This window comes from Heloderma suspectum, chromosome 6 (genome assembly GCF_057233095.1).
Source record: "Heloderma suspectum isolate Gila_16-S chromosome 6, 16-S_ref, whole genome shotgun sequence".
Classification (NCBI taxonomy): Eukaryota; Metazoa; Chordata; class Lepidosauria; order Squamata; family Helodermatidae; genus Heloderma; species Heloderma suspectum.
Window position 1 is genome coordinate 94,398,331 of NC_139463.1, and position 21,441 is coordinate 94,419,771.

Consider the following 21,441-nt stretch of genomic DNA (forward strand, 5'->3'; position numbering starts at 1 on the left):
CAGAAAGGGAAAGAAAAATACTCCAGGTGAATGACTGGCTATGAAGGTGATGCCAACGAGAGAGATTTGGATTCTGGGACCATGGGCTATACTTCCTGGAAGATGGACTGTTGGCAAGGGAGGGGGTTGCACCTCACAAAGACTGAGAAGAATGTGTTTGGCCACAGCATGAAGAAATTTAACAGGAGGGCTTTAAACTTAGTCCTACGGGGAAGGGAGACGTAAAGTTGGAGGTAACAATGAAGGCTCATGCACCACAACAAAGAGAACAGCTCTAATAGTGCCCAATAATAGTCTTCACAAATATGTAGGAAGAAAGCCAGACCATGAAGCACATGGTCTTTGATGTCTATATACTAATGCCCAGAGTATGGGAAACAAAACAGAATGAACCTGCACTCTTAATACAGGAGGGAAATTATGACTTAATAGGTGTAACTTAGACTCAGTGGGATGACTCTCATGACTGGAATACAGCAATTGAAGGATATAACTTGTTCAAAAAGAACAGGAGGAACAGAAAGGGAGGTGGGGTTGCACTGTATGTGAAAAATACATATATCTGCACAGAAATACAGGAGGAGGAACTTGGTAGCCCCATTGAGAGCATCTGGATTAAAATAACTGGTGCAAAGAATAAAAGGAACCTGGTGGTCGGAGTCTACTACCAGCCACCCAATCAAGGAGAAGACAAGGATGAAACTGTTGAAAAGCAAATAGCCAATGTTTCAAGGAATCATGATGTAGTAATAATGGGGGACTTCAGTTTCCCCGATATTTGTTGGGAGACAAATTCTGCAAAACATGGCCCCTCCAGGAAATTCCTGACGTGTGGCAGATAACTTCCTCCTACAGAAAGTAGAGGAAGGAACTAGAGGATTGGCTATCCTTGACTTGACCCTAACCAACAGAGATGACCTAGTGGATAAAGTAGCAGTTACAGTCAGGAACTCTGGGGGAAAGCGGCCATGTTATACTTGAGTTCTAAGTTCTAAAGGAAGCAAAAGCCAAGTGGAGCCAAACACATACCCTGGATTTTAGGAAAGCCAATTTCAATAAACTCAGAACAACGATCAGTAAGGTCCCATGGCAAGCGATGCTAACGAGAAAAGGAGTCCAAGATGGGTGGGAGTTTTTTTAAAAGGAAATTCTCAAGGCACAATTACAAACAATTCCAACAAAAAGAAAAGGTGGAAGACAACAGAAGAAGCCAATGTGGCTTCACAAAAAGCTCAGAGATGACCTGAAAACAAAAAAGTACACATACAGGAAGTGGAAGGGAGGCCAAGCTACAAAGGAAGAGTACAGGCAGGTAGCACAGAATTGCGGGGATGGCATCTGGAAGGCTAAAGCTGAGAATGAGCAGAGGGATGCTAAAAGCAACAAAAAAACTTTCTTTCTTTCTTCTTTCTATGTGCATAGTAAAAGGCAGAGGAAAGAAATGGTGATTCAGCTATTAAATAAGGATGGCAAAACAATAACAGATGACAAAGAAAAGGCAGAGGTGCTCAATTCCTACTTTGGCTCAGTCTTCTCCCAAAAGAGGGTCTATGAGCCCCCTGGCAGCGGCGAAGTACAGGCTGAAGGGGCAGGATTGCAGCCTGAGATCGATAGGCATATGGTCAACAAACACCTTATTAATTTGAATGAGTTCAAATCTCCGGGGCCAGATGAACTGCACCCTAGAGTAATAAAGGAACTGGCAGAAGAACTCTCAGAACCACTGTCTATTATCTTCGAGCAATCATGGAGGACGGGGGAAGTGCCAGATGACTGGAGGAGGGCTAATGTTGTCCCTATCTTCAAAAAGGGTAAAAAGGAGGAACCTGGGAACTACAGACCAATCAACCTGACATCAATCCCTGGGAAAATTCTGGAGCAGATTAGAAAGCAATCCATCTGTAAGCACCTTGAAAACAATGCAGTGATTACTCGAAGCCAACATGGATTTGTCAAGAACAAATCCTGCCAGATGAATCTGATCTCATGTTTTAATCAAGTAACCTCCCTTGTGGACTGTGGGAATGCTGTGGACATCATATACCTCAACTTCAGCAAAGCTTTCGACAAAGTGCCCCATGACATCCTGATGAGCAAACTAGCTCAAAGTGAGCTAGATGAAACAACTCTCAAGTGGATCCACAGTTGGCTACAGAATTGGACTCAGAGTGCTTATCAATGGGATCTTCTCAAAGTGGGGAGAGGTAACGAGCGGGGTACCGCAGGGCTCAGTCCTGGGCCCGGTGCTCTTCAACATTTTGATTAATGACTTGGAGGAGGAGGTGCGGGGAATGCTGATCAAAGTTGCAGATGACACAAAATTGGGCGGGATAGCTAATACCTTGGAAGACAGAAACAAAATTCAAAGTGATCTTGATAGACTGGAGTGCTGGGCAGAAAACAACAGAATGTCATTTAATAGGGATAAATGCCAAGTTCTGCACCTAGGAAAAAGAAACCAAATGCACAGTTACAAGATGGGGGATACTTGGCTCAACAACACTGCAAGCGAGAAGGACCTTGGAATTGTTTTTGATCACAAGCTGAATGTGAGCCAACAATGTGATGTGGCTGCAAAAAAGGCAAATGCTATTTTGGGCTGCATTAATAGAAGCATAGCTTCCAAATCCAGGGAAGTACTAGTTCCCCTCTACTCAGCACTGGTTAGGCCTCATCTGGAGTACTGTGTCCAGTTCTGGGCACCACACTTGAAGAAGGATGCAGACAAACTGGAGAGGGTTCAGAGGAGGGCAACAAAGATGTATGTATTTAATCTCTGCTTGTTCACCCCCAGGCAACATTTAAAGTTGTCAACTGCTTCCTTGGAGTCAGGTAACAAACAGCAATAGAGCTACGTATCATCAGCATATTGATGGCATCTTACTCCAAAGCCCTGGATGACCTCTCCCAGTACTTTGATATAGATGGTATTAAAGGGGCACTCGAGTTCCCCTTTAGTTAAGGTGAGACATACACACACACACACACACACACACACACACACCCCGTTCTGCCACTGTAAGTCTAAAAATTATGAAAATGATATCTGTGGAGATTATATCTTGAAACTTGGAATCTGTGATCTAACTCATGCAGTCTACCATTGGGGAAAAATTCACATCAATCAAATTAAGTTGTCACAGGTACAGTAAGGTAAAATATGCCAAATATTGACACATTTACCCTTTTTCCTCCAGACAGCGGCATGGCATATCATATATTTCTTTTCTATCCCAGTGAAAACTACTGATGTACTTTATTCCATGTTGAGCACATAAAACCCCTTTCATTTTCAAGTTTGTATTTCATTGCAATGAAATCCGCATTTCAAACCTGAAAAATGTGTGGGAGGGGTGAGCATCTATATAAGATACAGAGAGCCCCCCCCCCCGCCACGGGAGTATTTGCAAAAAGTTTTTTAAAAATAAAGAAAGACATCCATTAAAAAGGAGATGGGTTTATTAGGGAATTCCAGTAACAGGCTGTCAACAATGTATTCCAAAATCCTCTCCTGGGCAAGGTGGATGGGGATATTTGCATTGTGGAGGAAAACCTGGAGAGCAAAGAAGTTATTTCAAGTTACAGATTCCAGATGGAATTTTTTTTTTCACCTCCACTCTAGTCTATAGCTCAAAGAGAGAGGTGGGGATCTGTTCCAAAGCTGTAGAGCATGTTGGTGCTATGGCACCTGTGAGGCTATGGGCTCCTTCACATGGGGCTTTTATCCTGCTCTTGGGATTGCTCACTCATGGAAGTTTGGGGGTCCTTTTCATGATGTCATTATTCCTCCAGGGCACATCCAGAGGTATTTCCTGGTTTTTCCATCTCAAATAAATCCAGAACTAATGAACCATTTTTTAAACTGGGAATGTAACATCATTAAAACAACCACTAGATGGCGCTGTTTCATTGAGGTCTATGGAACATTGAAAATTAAAAGCTTCCCCTCTCAGCAATCACGTGGTCACTGTCTGGGAGCCCACAATACACGTGGAAAGGCTTCAGAACGGGAGGACTGTGGGGATTTTCTTTAGTGTAAAGGCAGCCCATGTCTCTCACTGTTTCTTGCATGGATGGACAGGAAGCTGCACCTTCAATCATGGCAACAGGGCCCTTGGTGGAGTGGGGTTTCCTCCACCTCCTTTTTTGGGGTATGCGTGCTGCTTTTCTTCCATTCCCTATGCATATCTGTGAAGTGATAAGGAAACACTGGTTTTGTTTTGCCACATGTGTCATTCCTGAATTTGCTAGGGGTTGGAAGACAGATAGAGTTCCCTCCTAGGCAGGTGGTGGGCTCTCCCACACTGGAGGCATTCAAGACGAGGCTGGACAGCCATCTGTCAGGGATGCTCTGACTTGGATTCATGCACTGAGCAGGGGGTTGGACTCGATGGCCTTGTAGGCCCCTTCCAACCCTACTATTCTATGATTCTATGATCCTCCACACCCAGGTGCAATCAAGGCCTAGGCAGGCACCGGGGAAACACCAGGGGAGGGAAAAATACTTCCCAAGAATCCCCCATTAGCCTCCCTGGACACATGGGCATGACCCTGTACCTGCGTATACCAGTGGTCTGCAGGCAGCCCCGTCCTGCTGGGAAAATGCAGGCAGCCATCTAGCAGGTAAGGGGAGCAGAGGTGATCAGCATGGGAAAGAGCAGCATGCCAACAAATTAGGGGTGAGAATGGGTAGCTAGTAGCTCCTAAAAAAATGGGAAGGGCCAGCATCTGACTAGCAGGCCACTGACAGCCACAGCAAATATGCTCTGTAGCTCCAGGCCTATCCATGCCAGTGGGAGAGGTGAACTCATAGGGCCTCACCTCTCCAGGGAGAAGCATCCCACACCACTGATCACATGACAGGAAGTGTATGCTACCACCCCAAGGGAATGGGAGCAGAGCCATGAGAAACTGGCCCGAGAAAGGAACCTTAAGGATTGCCTCACCCCTTATATCCCTGCCCATCTTTGCAACCTCAGAAGGAGTACCTATATTGGTGCCACATTCTCCTGAGGTTCATCTCAGGACTCAGGAGTACTTGTAAAAGGGCATTTAGTGTTGCAACACACCCTATTAACATCAGGCAGGCTTCTACGGTTTTGACTTTGAGGCACCTGCTTAAGACCTACCCCTTCAAGCAAGCCTTCCCCAGCCAGTTATAACTATGGTTTTATTGTTCAACAGTGATTATTTTATTGTCATATTATTATGCTAACCTCTTTGGCAATCTTATTTGAAAGTGATATACACATCTGTGTAGCAATAAATAAATAAACCGCAGACACAGAACCTGATAGAAAACACAAAAACTGTTATTTCTAAAAAGGAATAGAAAAACACTGGAGGGAGGTTGGGGAGTGGGAGATGGCTTTTTGGGTGGGAAGGGGAACAAGGGATATTTACGAAGACAAGGTCAGAAAGGTGGAAAGGGTGTTGTCTCACACTGATGTGCCCTCTATGTCCAAGCTCTGCCAGCTCTGCCACTTCTACCAGAACTTATACTGAATGTACTCTTTCTAGATACATATACAAACCTGTGCACTTTCTAAAAACACACACCGTCAAAATGATATATTTTTTTAAAAAAAAAACCAATGTCAATAGTGTGTCTTTGGCAAAAGGGGGAACTTAAAACTGTCTTTGGCCAAAGGGGGAACTCAAAACAAGCTTCTTTGAGCAATGGGGAAATTATTAAGCACAAATAAGAATTTAAAATACACAATCATTACTCTGGGGGAAGTAACCTGGTAGAGAAAACACAATTTAAATACAAGCATAAAAATAAATTAGACTGTAAATGTGCAACAAGAATTTGGATTGTGAGGAAACTAGCTGAGTTGTCACAGAGGCTGGCTCTGGAGCTTAAACTTGGCCATGGATATGCTCGGACTCTTCAACTTGCAGTAGGAAGGGTTTGTTGGGATCTGAGATTGAGGAGGTGGGAGTTAGGTAAATTGGAGTCCCTAACACTATTGGGAAGGGAAAAGAAATGGCTGAGGGTGTGTCAAGGGCTCCTTGGAGGCCTCTCTCAGTCTAATCCAGTAGCCAAGTCCAGACACAGACAAAGGGATTCTTTTCAAAGCTTTATTCCTTTTTTACAACTTAACAACCCTACTGTTTAGCAACTAGATATGAGCAGCAGAGTACCTATGCCCTAAGTTGGAACAGTTGGTCCCCGTTTGAAAGGGAATCACTGGCAGACCCTGAACTTAAGGGCTAGGGAGAGTCCCTCCCCTTTTCCCTTGGATCCTCTGGGTGCAACCGTTGTTTGCACGCCAACCGGGCACTACGCCTCCTTTCCACGCCCTCCATTTGGCGCCGCTCTCTGCGTTGGCGTCGCACGTCCATCAAGTCTGCTTCCTGCGCTCTGTCACTCCCAGGACTGCTATCTAATGGAATGGATCGCCTCCCCCCTGTTGAGGATTCCGGGGGGAGGAACAGATTGCCTCCCCCCACCTGAGGACCCCAGCGGAGCCAGGTAAGCAGGGTTTCATACACCCCTAATGCACACACATGTCCTTCAATGTCTCTAAGAAGACAGACTGCTTGAGAAGTGTTCTTTTGTTTTAAACCATGTAGAATTCCTTGGTCATATCGTTACTCCCTAAGGTATCTAGATGGATCCCCGGAAGGGCCAAGCAGTGTTATAATGGCATCCTCCAAGAACTATTAAGAATCTATAGCAATTCCTAGGGTTCACCAAATACTACTACATGGTTATACCCAAGTTTCCCTTGTTGGCACCCCTCTGGCAAATGTATTAGGAAAGCATTCCCACTTCTGCTTGAGCCCCAGGCTCAGCAGGCCCCTGACCACTTAAAGCTGGGGTGCAGAACCTATTTCCACCTGAGGGCTGAATTCCATTAAGGAGTCACTATCAGGGGCCACATTCCAGTAACTGGCAGGGCTGGAAGGCAAAAGGGGTGTGCCCCAAACTACCAAAAAACAAGCCCCAACATATTTTTGCTTAAAGCTCTTACTGACAGCAACTAAGCCTTAGGGAAGGCACTTCAACCTTTTAGAATGGAGGGAAAATTGGGAAACTACCCAAACTTCAGTGTTTGGGGAAAGGGGGTAGAGCCAGGGGAAGAAAGCTTGACCAGATGTGGCCCCCAGGCCTGAGGTTCTTCACTCTGACTTAAATAAATGGTTCATCACTGCTCCCATTTTGAGACATCTAGACTCATGAGAAACTTCTGTGGTAGAGGCAGATGCATCAAAAGTAGCCCTGATGCAGAGCTCTACCACCATTTGACTAGTTCAGGTTTCAATGTGCATACTTTCCCCATAAGCTATCATCAACAGCTGAGTTGAAGTACACTATCTGGAAGCAGTTTCTGGCTGTAAAAACTGCTTTTGAGACTGTGAGACATGGTGGCACTATCTAGGGCGAGCTCAGCACCCCATCACAGTGCATACAGACCACCACAATATGGAATCCCTTCAGACTGAAAAAAAGGAGAAGTAGGAATCAGAGGCATACAGATCGATGCAATATGGGACACCTTCAGTATGCAGACAAAGGAATGTGGTGCCGGCTGCTTTAAAAGAGGCGGTAATCAGACCACTCCTGAAAAAGCCTAAACTGGACTTAGGTTATAACCTATAACAATTATAGGCCAGTGGTCAACATCCCTTTCTTGGGCAAGGTGCTTGAATGGGTGGTTGCAGGACAGCTCCAGGCACTCTTGAATGAAACAGATTATCTAGATCCATTTCAATTGGGCTTCAGGCCTGGTTTTGGAACGGAAACTGCCTTGGTCACCCTGTGGGATGACCTCTGCCGGGAGAGGGACAGGGGGAGTGCAACCCTGTTGATTCGCCTAGACCTCTCAGCAGCTTTCGATACCATCGACCATGGTATCATTCTGGATATGTTGTCTGGGTTGGGAGTTGGAGGCACTGCACTGCAGTGGTTCCGCTCCTAACTGGAGAGCCGATTCCAGAAGGTGGTGCTGGGGGATTTTGCTCTGTGCCATGGCAGTTGTGCCATGGGGTTCCACAGGGCTCTATTTTATCCCCCATGCTATTAATTTAACATCCACATGAAACTGCTGGGGGAGGTTATCCGGAGGTGTGGGCTGAGGTGCCATCAATATGCGGATGACACCCAGCTCTACCTCTCTTTCTCATCAAACCCAGGTGAGGCAGTGGCTGTTCGGAATCAGGGCCTGGGCACGGATGGTAATGGACTGGATGAGGAACAATAAACTGAAACTCAATCCAGAGAAGATGGAGGTACTGTTAGCGGGTGGTTCATCTGCCTGGCTAGGTGATATCCAACCTGTTCTGGAGGGGGTTGCACTCCCCCTAAAGGATCAGGTTCATAGTTTGGGGGTGCTCTTGGACCCAGAACTGTCACTTGAGGCACAGGTGAACTCAGTGGCACGGAGCACTTTTTATCAGCTTAGGCTGGTATACCTACGCCCTTATCTGGACAGAGATAGCCAAGCTACAGTTATCCATGCTCTGATAACTTCTCGTCTGGATTACTGCAATGCGTTATACATGGGGCTGCCTTTGAAAATGGTCTGGAAACTTCAGCTGGTCCAAAATAGGGCAGCAAGATTGTTAACAGGGACTGGCCAGTGAGCTCATATTACGCCAGTACTTTTCCAGCTGCACTGGCTGCCAGTCCATTTCCGGGCCCGATTCAAAGTGCTGGTATTAACTTTCAAAGCCCTTAACAGCTTGAGGCCAGGTTCTCTGAAGGATCGCCTCCTCCCATATGTGCCTGCCCGGAGCTTAAGATCATCTTCAAAGGCCCTTCTCCGTGAGCCCCTGCCCGGACCTTAAGATCATCTTCAAAGGCCCTTCTCTGTGAGCCCCTGCCAAAGGCAGTGAGGTGGGTGGCTACTAGGAGGGCCTTTTCTGCTGTGGCACCCTGGCTCTGGAATTAGCTCCCTAGTGAGGTTTGCCTGGCACCTACATTGTATTCTTTCTGGTGCCAGGTGAAGACCTTTAATTTCCCCAGGCATTTTAGCATTTTAGCTCTTTAGACTTTTAGCTTTGCTGTTTTAAATCTGCATTTTAGATCCCTGAACTGCTGCCAGGTTTTATTCTGGTTTTATTCTGGCTCTATTATTTACTGTGGTTTTAATGTTTTATATATTTTGTATGGTTTTATTGTGTGCTCTTTGGTTTTAATTTTTGTGAACCGCCCAGAGAGCTTTGGCTATTGGGCGGTATAGAAATGAAATAAATTAACTAACTAACTAACTAACTAACTAAAAAATGAAGGAATGCAGTCATCTGCAGTGTGGCCAGTCCTCTACCCAAGTCAGAGCTCTTCTAGTCCATGAAAGTTGGTGTCACAGGCCACCCATACAGCCATCAATATCACCAGTAATGGTACTGCATGTCTGCTGGCACAGGACATTTCACATGACACTATCTGGCAAAGTACTAACCAATTTTACCAAATGCACTGAGAGGCTGGAACCCTGCCCACTCAGGAACCAGCATCTAAGGTGGGACCTATGGGACCAAATAAGAAAGGAGGCCATCAGGGTCTTCAGGCATCATCCCTACTCAGTCACCCCACCTATAGCCATGCTGTTATATGGGTTTTTTGGGGGGTAGGTGGCAGAAGAACTGGCCAAGGTCTGTTAATCCAGCTGACCTGGGCCACACATAATGACCCCTCAGTGGGGATAATGCACCAAGAGACCCTCACCTATTCACCTTTCATGCAGGCTGAGCTGTACTAAGAGGCAGCAGTAGCAGCAAGGCCTCTGGTCTCAGCAATAAGCTGGCATAAGGAGAAGCAAACACCCTCCCCAATGCCACAGGAATGAGAGATGGGAGGGCCTAGTTGCAAAATAAGGATGGATTTGGCAAGCATGCAAGGCAGCACAAACTGACCACTGAACGGGTCATACACTCCCCTCCCTAGAGAAGGACAGGGAAAGCAGGTCTGTGCATACAGCTGTGGGAATGAGCAACTGACACACATGGGGAGAAACGCAGCAGTCCCCGAGAGGGAAGCAGAGGGAGGGTAGAAGCTTGGGTCCTTAGAACTGGGATGCAGTTTAGGAGAACATTTGCTTCCATCTGGGGATCCAGTGTAGGGTTGGGATATGGGGTGACCAGTGAGCCTGGGTCTGCTCCTGCCTTGGAATACGTGAATCTGTCAATTTTGGTTTCTCTCAGTTTCTCATGTATTTTTTCCAGTCTTGTTCGGTTAATCAGTTTTGCCTAATATTCACATTTTTGCAAGCAATTACCTAACATATCACATATTTAATGTTATTTTTTACTAATATAATGCTGTTGCTTTTTTTTGTTTTTTTTTACTGAAGAGCTCCATCACAGACTTGGAGTACTGCAAAGTTTGAAGGATAACTGAGTTTGTCTTTGCATATTTGTTTGAAAATGTGAAATTAGTTAAGTTCTTATTCAAACATGAATTGAACAAATGTCTACCCATCCTTAATCCTGCCCATCCTCAACGTACAATCTTCCTACAACACAGAATTACATGTGCATCCAAAGCCAATATCCAACTACCCAAACCCATGCAGCCAAGCCAATATCTAACCACCCAAAGCACTCACCTGGAAACCAAACCCAGGTGAGTGCTGCACCTTTCCAACTCCCACACTGGTCAGAAAAGGGGAGTTGGCATAACAGGGGTTAAATTGTAAAGAATATACCTACATTTGTAAGTCTGATGTTTTGTTATTCCAAGATCACAATGTACTTTCCTGCCTCCCTTCCTGAGAGGCAACATGTTGCAATCAGGATTGAGCTTTGTTTCAATATTGCTAATATCCTGATCTAGGGCTTGCCTGCTTGTTGATTTCATGGGCAAGCACCTATAAGTAGAGATCCTCATCTTTTGGTTCACAGGGTTTTCCAGTCCCCAATTGAAGCTGTGCTCTCTGAGGTCAGTGCTATTTATGTACCTTGAGGATAGGGCAAGCAAGGCCAGCTCAAGTTTTGAGTTTCACATGGGTGATCCCCAGCTGCCCTCAGTGCTCTGGAGCACTGAATTTATTTTTACTCCAGTGGCATTGTGGGAAATTAGAATGGAAGGATATTCCTGAACCTAGCTACCAGCCATGCAGGGCATCAAAGCCAGCATTAGTGGTGGGCCATTCTGTGGACTACTGCTCTGTTAATTCAGTGGCTTCATTTGGTTGACACCTACTGATTCATTGGGCTATTTTATTGTGGGTTTAATCCCGGTGGTAATGCTGGGATACTTCGAAATACTTTGAATTGACTTCTAAAGTGACCCCCTGGTGTGTGCCAGATTAAGAAGAGGGGTAAATGCTTCCCAAAGGTTTCTGTTGGATAGCCCACACTTAATTAATGCATGCCTCCTTCTCACTTCCTTCCAAGATCAGCACCATGAAAAATGTAAAACATGCCTGGTAGAGGAAGGGGAGTTGGCCCTGTTAAGCCTCTGCTCCACACAGTATAAAAGGATGTGCTTTGCTCCTAGAAAGAAAGCCAATAGAGCAATGGATTGTTTCACCATTAGCAGAAGTGGAATCAGTGGGAGGAAAATAAGACAATGTCCAGGGTTAATTCTACCCCCCCATTACATATGTCCAGGTCATATTTTCAAGAAGGCCAACCATATGGTCAAACATGACTGATGCAAATACATTTCTATCCAGGTTCATTTCATCTCTACATGGAGACCATAGTTCATTATTTCTGGTGTCCAGCTTTTCCTGCTGTGGGTCATCCCAAACTCAGCTGTCCTTTTCTATTTTAACTAAATGGAGAGAAAACTTGCATTGAGATGTGACAAACATGTTTTCTTCAATTCCTCCAGGAATCCCCAGACCTGAACCCCCTTAATTTTGAAAAGCAAGGTAATTAATTGTGCTGTTCATCCAACTCCCTGTGGTGTTCCACTGGCAAGACTAAAACCAAAGACTATGGAAATAGCCAGTGCCATTTAGAGCTAGGGAATGGGAATGGTTCGTGCCTGTGAGCTCTTTCATGTGAAACTCTAATGATAGTGTTGTAGAAGAAAATAGGGAAACTGTGTGTAGAGGGAAGATTTGCCCTTGAACTGAAAATGATGGTTACAGTAGTCTTGCTGCTGGGTCTGTTTTGTCACAAGTTATGCAAGGCTCACACTGTGAAATGCAGAATTCGCTTTCCACACCGTCCACATCGTATGTACCATCAGTCTGGAGACCTCATCATTGGTAGCATTGTAACTCTTGCTGGCTTTATACAGAATTCAATAGCTTTCACTGAAGATCCCCCACCAGCATCAGTTGAGGATCTTGTGTAAGCACATAACTTATTTTCTTTTTTTTAATTTCCATGTATTTTTTTCCACTGAAACCATCAGTCCTAGAGTTGCAGCCTCTGACACTGGCATATTGGCTTAGTCTGCAGTTAATACATTTAAGGGAATGTTGAAAGAAAGTAGCTTCTTTGTCCACAGAAAGAAATAAAAGACCATATTGGATACAATAATGATTTCAAAAACTATTTCACATTCAAGAACTATGTTTTTATTGTCCTTCTTTCAGTTCTTTTCTCTGCTAGTTCTGTCACAAGTTAATCTGTGATTTCTTTCTCTTATCCTGTGCCTCGCTTTCTGTCTCAAGTCCTACACCTCTCATTTGTTTGGTCTTCTGAGTTCCCTCGTATTTGAACAGGTGTTCCTTATGAGCAGGACTTTCTGGTGGATAAATGAAACTGTCTTATGCTGAGTCAGATCACTGGTCAGTCTATTCATACCAGCATCTGTTTTCTAACTTCTGTTCTGAGGCAGAGGTTTTTCTTGGTCCTGCCAGTCAATATTCATTATATCTAGAGAGATGCTAGGATTGCATCTTGGACCATCTTGTAATAAAGTACGTGCCCTTCCACTAGTCATGATCATCCCCATCAATGGCCCCTCCAGTTTTAGATCTGATTTTCTGTTGAAAAATATTTGCGGGCAACCTGATGTACCCACCGGCATGATCCCCAAGGGAATTTTGTTTATAATTCCAGCTATGTGATAGCACTTTTTGATCCCTTTTTTTAGAACTGTTTTTATTTTGATATTTGGGAAATGTTTCCAGACACCACCAACTCTTCTCTTCTTCATAGTTCTCATATACTATTCCTTCTGAAATTTCTCTGTTTTGGCTTCTGTTTTCTATTTTTTCTATTAAATTAGAGCGACATTGCAGGGATATTCATGCTTTCACTGATTCTTGATATTAAAACAGGATTTGTCCTGTTTGCTGTCTTTGTTTAATTTTGTTGTTGTTTTGTTATTGAAAATAGCTTCATAAAACAGCATGTCATCAAGGCCTGGGGTTGTATTGAACAGTGTCTTTTCCATAGTGGAAAGCTTTCCCACTCACTCACATCATTGTCAGGATTCCTTTTGCTCCCACTGAACTTCAAACGCCAAATCAAACACAGACAAGAGGCTTCAATCTACAGCTTTTAATCCATTACTTCAAAGGGTCATACAGATGCAAATTCTCAGGGACTCTCAGTCTACAAGGAAATGCCTTCAGGGGGTTCAAAAGATAGCTATGAAAGTTGCCCTTGCCCGCCATTTGAAAGGAAAGCAGTCTCACCAGCCTAACTTAAGGGGTGGGGAGAGGTCTCTCTTGTGAGGTTTCTAGGCACAGCTGTTCAAGCAAGGCCAATCAGGTAGGCCATCTAAGTTCTGTCCCGGCCTTCTCCCTCTTTGCTCTGCATCTGTGCCTGGCATCTATTAATTCAGACTCCCCAAACCCCGCCTCTCCCTGTTTGCTATCTCTCATGGGTGTGTGTGTGAAGATGGACCTACCTCCTCCAGCTGGACCTTTGAACCCAAGGAGCCTGCCTAGCCATGTCTGGACTAGCCTAGGAAACTACCTCCCCCATGTCTGGAGGTTCTTCTTCAGAATCTGAACTACTATCTCATTCCCTGTGCTCAGAAACACTCATGACAATCATACCACCTGATCTCTGTTAATCCCCTTTTCCCACTTAAGTCTTCCTTTCCTCCTGAAAGGCTGCTTTGAGGGTTGGGTGACCCTCCAGGACTGTATTAGATATTGTGCAGCGGGGTGCAGTAGGTAGGATAACACAGTGAAAATGGGCTGCCCACACTCATGCCAAGTAGAAGGGCTTCCTCCTAAGGCAAAACCATAATTGAATACAGCCCTTAAAATTTAGAATGAAAACTTCTTGGCATGAATGTATATATGCATGTATCTTTGAACTATGTGGCTTCATATTAGTAAGCCTTCTCTAAATCACTGATGTCACTGAGGTCATCAGAGGGCATGTCCCTGGCAGTTCCACATGGACCCACTGCCCAGTTTAAGTCCACAAGGAAAAGAGCCTTCAGTGTGATGGCCCCCTTCCTGTGGAACTCCCTGCCTTCAGATGTCAGGCAGACACCAACATTGTGTTGCTTTCAGTGCCTCCTGCAGACGTTGTTATTTCGAGAGGCCTTCCTTGAGTGACCAGCTGTGGTTTATTACATTCTGAATTTGTTTATTTTAAAAGGTTTTAACTGTATTAACACAGTGTTTTATTCTTTTATCTTTGGTGTTCACTGCTCCAAAATCTTTTGCTGTGGAGTGGTATATAAATATTGTAAATAAAAATAAATAAATCATAAGGTATGACAAATGCCAATTGCAACTGAATAATAATAGTAAGAACAAGCAAGATGCAGAACTTATTATTTATTTATTTTTAAAGTGTGGGATATACTTCTGATATAGAATACCACTCTTTCTGTAGTGTAGTGACTAAGAATTACCAGCACATCCTGGCCTTGGAATTTGCAGTGAACGAGATCAATGAAAGCCCTCATCTCCTGCCCAATCTCACCCTGGGATTTGGCATCTATGACAGCTATTTCAGTTCACAACAGACTGATTATGCCACAATGCTCCTACTATACACACTGGAGAGGTTTGTTCCCAACTACATATGTGACATCCAGAATAATCTGACAGCAGTGATCGGGGGTCTGGACTCCCAAATCTCCATTGATATGGCAAATATCTTGGATAGCTATAAGATTCCACAGGTAGAGTATATGTGTACATGTGGCCTATAGGAACTTAATATTTCTTTCTTGCATTTTTGGATCTTCCAGATTTTGTTTCATGATTTGAATGGGTGCATTGCAAATAATCTGATGGAACATTTTTGTTTTCTTTTGCAAAAAATCTATCCTGGCCAAGAAAAATGATCACTGTTCCTGCTGTTTTCATTTATGTATGCATTTATTTCTATATTTATTTATTCATGTTGAACTCATTTGGTAGTCTACCTTTCCATGTTTTAAAAATGTCTCAGGGTGACATGCAATCCAATGCATGTTTAGACAGAAAAAAGTCCTAGAATTCCCAGCATTCTTCAGCCAACCATACTGGCTGGGGAATGTTGACAGCTGTAGGACTTTTGTTCAGTCTAAAGCGGCTTAGGATTGCATCCTAAGCCTCTTTAGATTGTAACACAATTAAAACAACAATAAACATAGTGATAAAACCAATGTAAATAGTACAAAATAGCAGAAAAAAACAAATTCTGGTTAAAATGCCAGGACAAAAAAAAATTAAGAAATTGGCAGGTCATTAAACAACAAAGATCCTCCTCTTTGCTTTAAAAATGGGATTAAAATCCAAATTATCAAATATTAAAGAAATAATTTAATCAACAAACAATGCAATCATATACATGTTTGTTTGGAAGTACACCCTGCTGTATTTAATTGAAGATACTCTGCAGTAAGTCCATTTATGGTTGTGGTCAAAGAGTTGAACATATATGGTATAAACTTTCATGGATGCAACTATTTATGATAAAACAACAAAGAATCTTGTGGCACCTTGAAGATTAACAAATTTATTCTGGCATAAACTGTATGGATGAAGTGAACCTCAAATTGGCAGATCTATATACACATGCTGGGGTGTGGAATATAAACTGTGTTGTCAGTAGGGATGGGGGAGAATTTCTCCCCGAAACTTCAGGGGGCCGAGTGCCAACGTATTCGCCCCCCCGAAGTAGTTTCGGGGAGAAATTCTCTGCCCCCCCACCCCCCCCTGGGATGGGACTTACCTTTCCTGAATGTCCCTCCCGGCGGCGGGTCCTGGCGGCGGTTCGGCAGGTCTTCGTCAGGGGCGGGGGCAGCAGCCGGTCTTTTGACCGGCTGCCGCCGCCGCCATTCCAAGAAAAGTAAAAAAAAAAAAACGCCCCCGTGATAGGCTACGTGACGATTAAGTTAGCCTATCATGGCTAGATTTGCAAAGTCAGCCATGATAGGCTACGTAAATCGTCACGTAGCCTATCACGGGTGACTTAAAAAAAAAAAAAAGCGCGTACGGCTAATAGCGGCCCCCATAGGGAGCCGCCATTCACGTTCCTTATTTGGTCGCTGTAGTCTACGTAAAGATTACGTAGACTACGGCGACCAAATAAGGAACGCGAATGGCGGCTCCCTATGGGGGCCGCAATTTGCGTACGCGCTTTTTTTTTTTAAAGTCACCCGTGATAGGCTACGTGACGATTTACGTAGCCTATCACGGCTGACTTTGCAGATCTACCCATGATAGGCTACGTAAATCGTCACGTAGCCTATCACGGGGGCGTTTTTTTTTAACTTTTTATTTCGCAGCCGGGTGAGGCGAGGCACCTCCTCCCCGGCCTGAATTTCGGCCGGGTGAAGTGGGAAGCCTCCCCCACGGCCTGAACTTTGGCCGGGCGAGGAGGGAAGCCTCCCCCCCGGCCTGAACTTCGGGGGGAGCAGCGAAGCGCCTCCCCCCCACCGCGAAGCAAGCTGTGAGACCAGGTAAGTGGCTTTCGTGCACCCCTAGTTGTCAGTAGGGATGTCAGAGAATTCCGCGATGTATCTCGGTGAGGCCGAATGCCAGTGCATTCGGCCCCCGAAACCTGTTGCAGAATGAAGCCCCTGCCCCCCCCAACCAACGAAAGGCATGCGGGACGAAGTGCCCACTGCCCCCACCCCACGAAAGGCAGCGAAACGGAGCACTTACCTGTTCCCATCCGTGCTGCTGTGTGAATGGCAGCCGTCCTGCAGCCGCTATTCACTTGCTCCTCTTCAGCTGTGATAGCCTATGTAAATACTTACGTAGCCTATCATGACTAACGCAGGGACGCCATTTGCATCCCTGAGGAGGCCGTGATAGGCTACATAAGTATTTACATAGCCTATCACGGCAGGGGTGGGGAAACCCAAGCGTACGCAAATGGCGGTAGCTGCCGCCATTTGCATACGCTGTGGTTTTTTCCCCCCTGCTGTGATAGGCTACATAAGTATTTATGTAGCCTTTCATGGCAGGGGGAAAAAAATCCCAGTGTACGCAAATGGCGGCGGCTACCGCCATTTGCATATGCTCGGTTTTTCCCCCTGCCGTGATAGGCTACGTAAATTTTTACGTAGCCTATAACAGCGAAAGAAAGGGACGCAAATTATGGCAGCTATGACAGCCGCCATTTGCGTCCCAGCAGGGCTGTCCAGCGGCTGGCTGTCCAGCTGTGGGTCGCCGGAGCCGGCCGGCAGCTCCGCGGCTTGGCCGCAGAGTGGAGCCGGCTGACCAGGATTCCGAGGGGAGGCCCAGAGCGCCTCCCCCCCAGCGAGGATTTCAGGGGGAGGGACGGAGCACCTCCCCCCCCAGCGGAACCTGGCGGAGCCAGGTAAGCGGGGTTTCGTACACCCCTAGCTGTCAGAGGGAAGTGAAGTACAAAAAAGGTACACACACTGATGATTACCTTAACAGTTGCCATTTGCAAAACATTTTGGGGTGATAATATAGACATTATTGCAGTGGTGAGCCAATTAACATATGTAATATGATTAAAACAAATAAACAAAGGAACTAGGGATGTACGAAATTGGCCTTACCTGGCTCTGCCAGGTTCCGCTGGGGGGGGAGGCGCTCCGTCCCTCCCCCCGGAATCCATGCCGGGGGGGAGGCGCTCTGCGCCTCCCCCCCCAGAATCCTGGCCAGCCAGCTCTGCTACACGGGGATTCTGCGGTGCCACCAGCCGGCTCTGCCAGCAGCCAGACATCTGGCTGCTGGCTAGCAGGGACCCAAATGGCGGCAGCCATAGCCGCCACCATCTGCGTCCCTGTAGTCAGCCGTGATAGGCTACATAAATCTTTACGTAGCCTATCATGTCTGACTTTAAAAAAACAAACAAAAAAAAGAGAGTAAGCAAATGGCGGCGGCCATGGCCACCGCCATTTGCGTTCCTTATTTTGTGCCATCTTAGTCTACGTAAATATTTACGTAGACTAAGATGGCAAAAATAAGGGGAATGCAAATAGCGTAGCGGACGCTATTTGCGTTCCCCCTTATTTTCGCCGTCTTAGTGTACGTAAATATTTATGTAGAGTAAGACGGCCCAATTCCTGATATTGTGGATAGCATTATTAGATCCTGTAATAGCTGCCAGAGTAGATATGGGGACAGAATTGGCATCTGGGTCTGCCACAGGATCTGGTTCCTATGTGTGTATGTCTGTCGTGAGGTCTGTTGTTGCTGATGAGTATGTTTTTCTTTTCTTTTTTTAATGTTGAGCAGCTCTATCACCCAATGTTTGTGAGAGGGAAGCGTCATTGCCTAGGCCATAAAAGCATATGCCAAGTTTCATTTATTAGCCTTTGAATTACCATAAGAATATTTGTTGATTTTGCTGCAACAGAGTATTACTGCTACCCCTCAGAAAATAATTTAATAACATTCCAATAAGTTTGATTCGTGCTAAATTAAAGGAAATCTTTCCCATAACAATTTATCATTAGTATTAAAAATCTCTGTACAGGGAAGATTAGCTATGGTTTATTTTAATATAAATGATGATTGTGGGATGAAATAGAGACCAAAAGTTTCTTTATTATTTCATTTCAGAAAATTTCTATACCACTTTTCATAATTTTTTTTTTTAAATACCCAAACTGGTTTACAGGACAAAATCATGATAAAATACAATAAAACCAATAATTAAAACAATAAAACAGTGATAAAGCAATACAGTCCCTTTAAAATAACCATGGTTAGCTGGCAATGCTAGCGATCAGGGAAATGCCTGGGCAAACAAATGTGTTTTCAGTTGTCGACAGAAACACTCCACACTAGCAACTTTCCTGATCTCAATGGAGATAAGATTCCATATAGTAGGCTTTGCAATTGAAAAGGTCTTCCTCCACACCGTGGCCTACTGAAGTGTGGTTACACCATGGCCACATCTCAGCAGGCCCCACTATGGTAAGCAAGGCCAGATCATAGAGACTGAAGTAGCCTATAACACAGAGGACAGTCTCTCAGTCTTCTGAACCTGGTTCAGAAAGGCTGAGAAAGGCAGAGGGCAAAAGGAGAAATGCAGAAGCATAGAAAGGAGTCCTGGGCCGGCAAGTTGAAAGGCTGTTTTTAATAGGATTTCATATTAAATTGCATATTTTATTGGAATTATGTTTTTATTCTTTTTATGTAAGCTGCCTTGAGAGGCCTTAACCCTAAAAGGCAAGCCAATCAATATTTAAAATAAATATGCATTGTCCAGGATGGCAGAGAATGCCATTAGTTAGGTGTGGCCCTCACCTATTTATGAACCAAATGTAAATGTTCTGCTTCATGCACAACTGAGAAAAAAATAAATAAATTGTGATTCAGTGCTACATTTAGATGGAGAGCCAAGGAAAAAGGAGAGCATCTCTGTGGAGTCAAGGACCATGTTCGTATGAACATTCCCAGTTAGTGTTTTAACTTCTCCATGATCTTAATGTAAGTGTACATCAAAAAATAAACACTGAATGGGCAGGAGGGAAATGGACTCTGATAAGCCAAGTGGCAATCCCTCTGTGCATCCATATGTTTTCCTGTAGACATAAAGGATATAGGAAATCAGCAAGTATTTCCAATCTCACTGTCTTTGTAATGAAAACATTTCAAACATTTTCATGATCAAAAGGATGTTGTCTGAGAGTTTATTTTAGTAAGGTCTTCTTACTCAAATAAAGATGGTACATAATCATGAACTGAACTCTGGATTGCAAGTTGAAATATGTCCATTAATTCACTTCAAAATGTAAACACAAACAGAGTGACATGAAATATTTTCAAAACATTTGTGTCTCACTGATAGCGTAGCAACGTCTGAGTCAAGCAGCCCACAGACAAGTAGTGACTACTCTATCAGGATAAACCCCATAGTTAGAATGGGGATTTTAAAAAAAATCACTTAAATTTTGGCAGTGTTGTAAGCCTAGTGTGATAACGTATTACGCTATTTGAACACTTGAAAATGCTACTTAAAGTTAAATGTAAGTTTCTCTACTTTACCTTCCCAATCTCTCTTTAGCTCATATATGGTTCTGCTCCTGTGATGAATGATAAAACTCCAGGCCTACCCTTCTTCCAGATGACACCTAAAGAAACCCTTCAGTATAGAGGGATTCTGTCTTTATTTCTGCACTTCAGGTGGACATGGATTGCGGTTGCTGTTATGGATAATGACAATGGAGAAAGATTTGTGCAAACTGTACTTCCATTGTTCTCCAAGGGAGGTGTCTGTTTTGCCTTCATAGAAAGAATCCCTGTGACAGTTTCTTTCACTGAAGTTAATGAGTTGATAGAATGGGGGGCAAAAATACGTGATAAAGTCATGGATAGCAAAGCCAATATAATGATGTTCTATGGAGAAACTATTGCCATGGTGTATTTGAGATGGTTTCCATATCTATCCAAAAAAGAATATGTGACAAATATATCCAAAGGGAAAGTGTGGATAATGACAGCCCAGATGGAGCTTGTTTCAATGGTCTATCAAAAGGACTGGGATACAGAAATATTCCATGGTGCTCTGTCCTTCAAAATTCATTCCAGTGACCCGCCAGGCTTCAAGCTGTTTGTTGAGAGCAAAAATCCTTTCAACACAAATGGAGATGGCTTTATCAGGGACTTCTGGCAACAGGCTTTTGACTGTGTATTACCAACTGCAGCTGTGGGTAAGGTAGATGGTGACATTTGCACTGGGAAGGAGAAGCTGGAGAATCTCCCTGGATCTTTTTTTGAAATGAGCATGACTGGCCACAGCTACAGCATCTATAATGCCGTCTATGCTGTGGCCCATGCTTTACATGCTATGTTGACAACTAGAGTCCAAAACATTTCAGTGGGGAATGGAACCAAACACAGAAGAATGGGGAATCAAAAGAAACTGGAACTTCAGAATCCACATCTGTGGCAGGTAATGCCCTGAATAACCTCATGGGTAGCAGCATAAGATCTTGGGTCTTACAGGAGGGCCCAGTCAGTTTAGGAAGCTTTCTCCACAAGCTCTTCTTTTGTTCATATTTTCATCTTTCTTTTTCCTTTCCTTTTCTGAACCAACTCTGTATGACAGAATAAGCCATACTTCAGTCAGCTTTCCATGGAGGTTTGTATACCTGGGTAATTTAACAACAACCAATAGTTGGTATTTCAACATGAACTG

General features: G+C 44.3%; 1 protein-coding gene across 1 annotated transcript in view; it reads left to right on the forward strand.

Annotated features, from left to right (window-relative positions):
• Positions 1–21,441, forward strand: part of LOC146341888 (vomeronasal type-2 receptor 26-like) — a 72,473-nt gene that overhangs the window by 11,154 nt on the left and 39,878 nt on the right. The window contains exon 2 of the mRNA XM_084807728.1: positions 14,716–15,007. Within this exon, the coding sequence (XP_084663854.1) occupies positions 14,716–15,007 (292 nt within the window). The remainder of the gene's footprint in view (positions 1–14,715; positions 15,008–21,441) is intronic.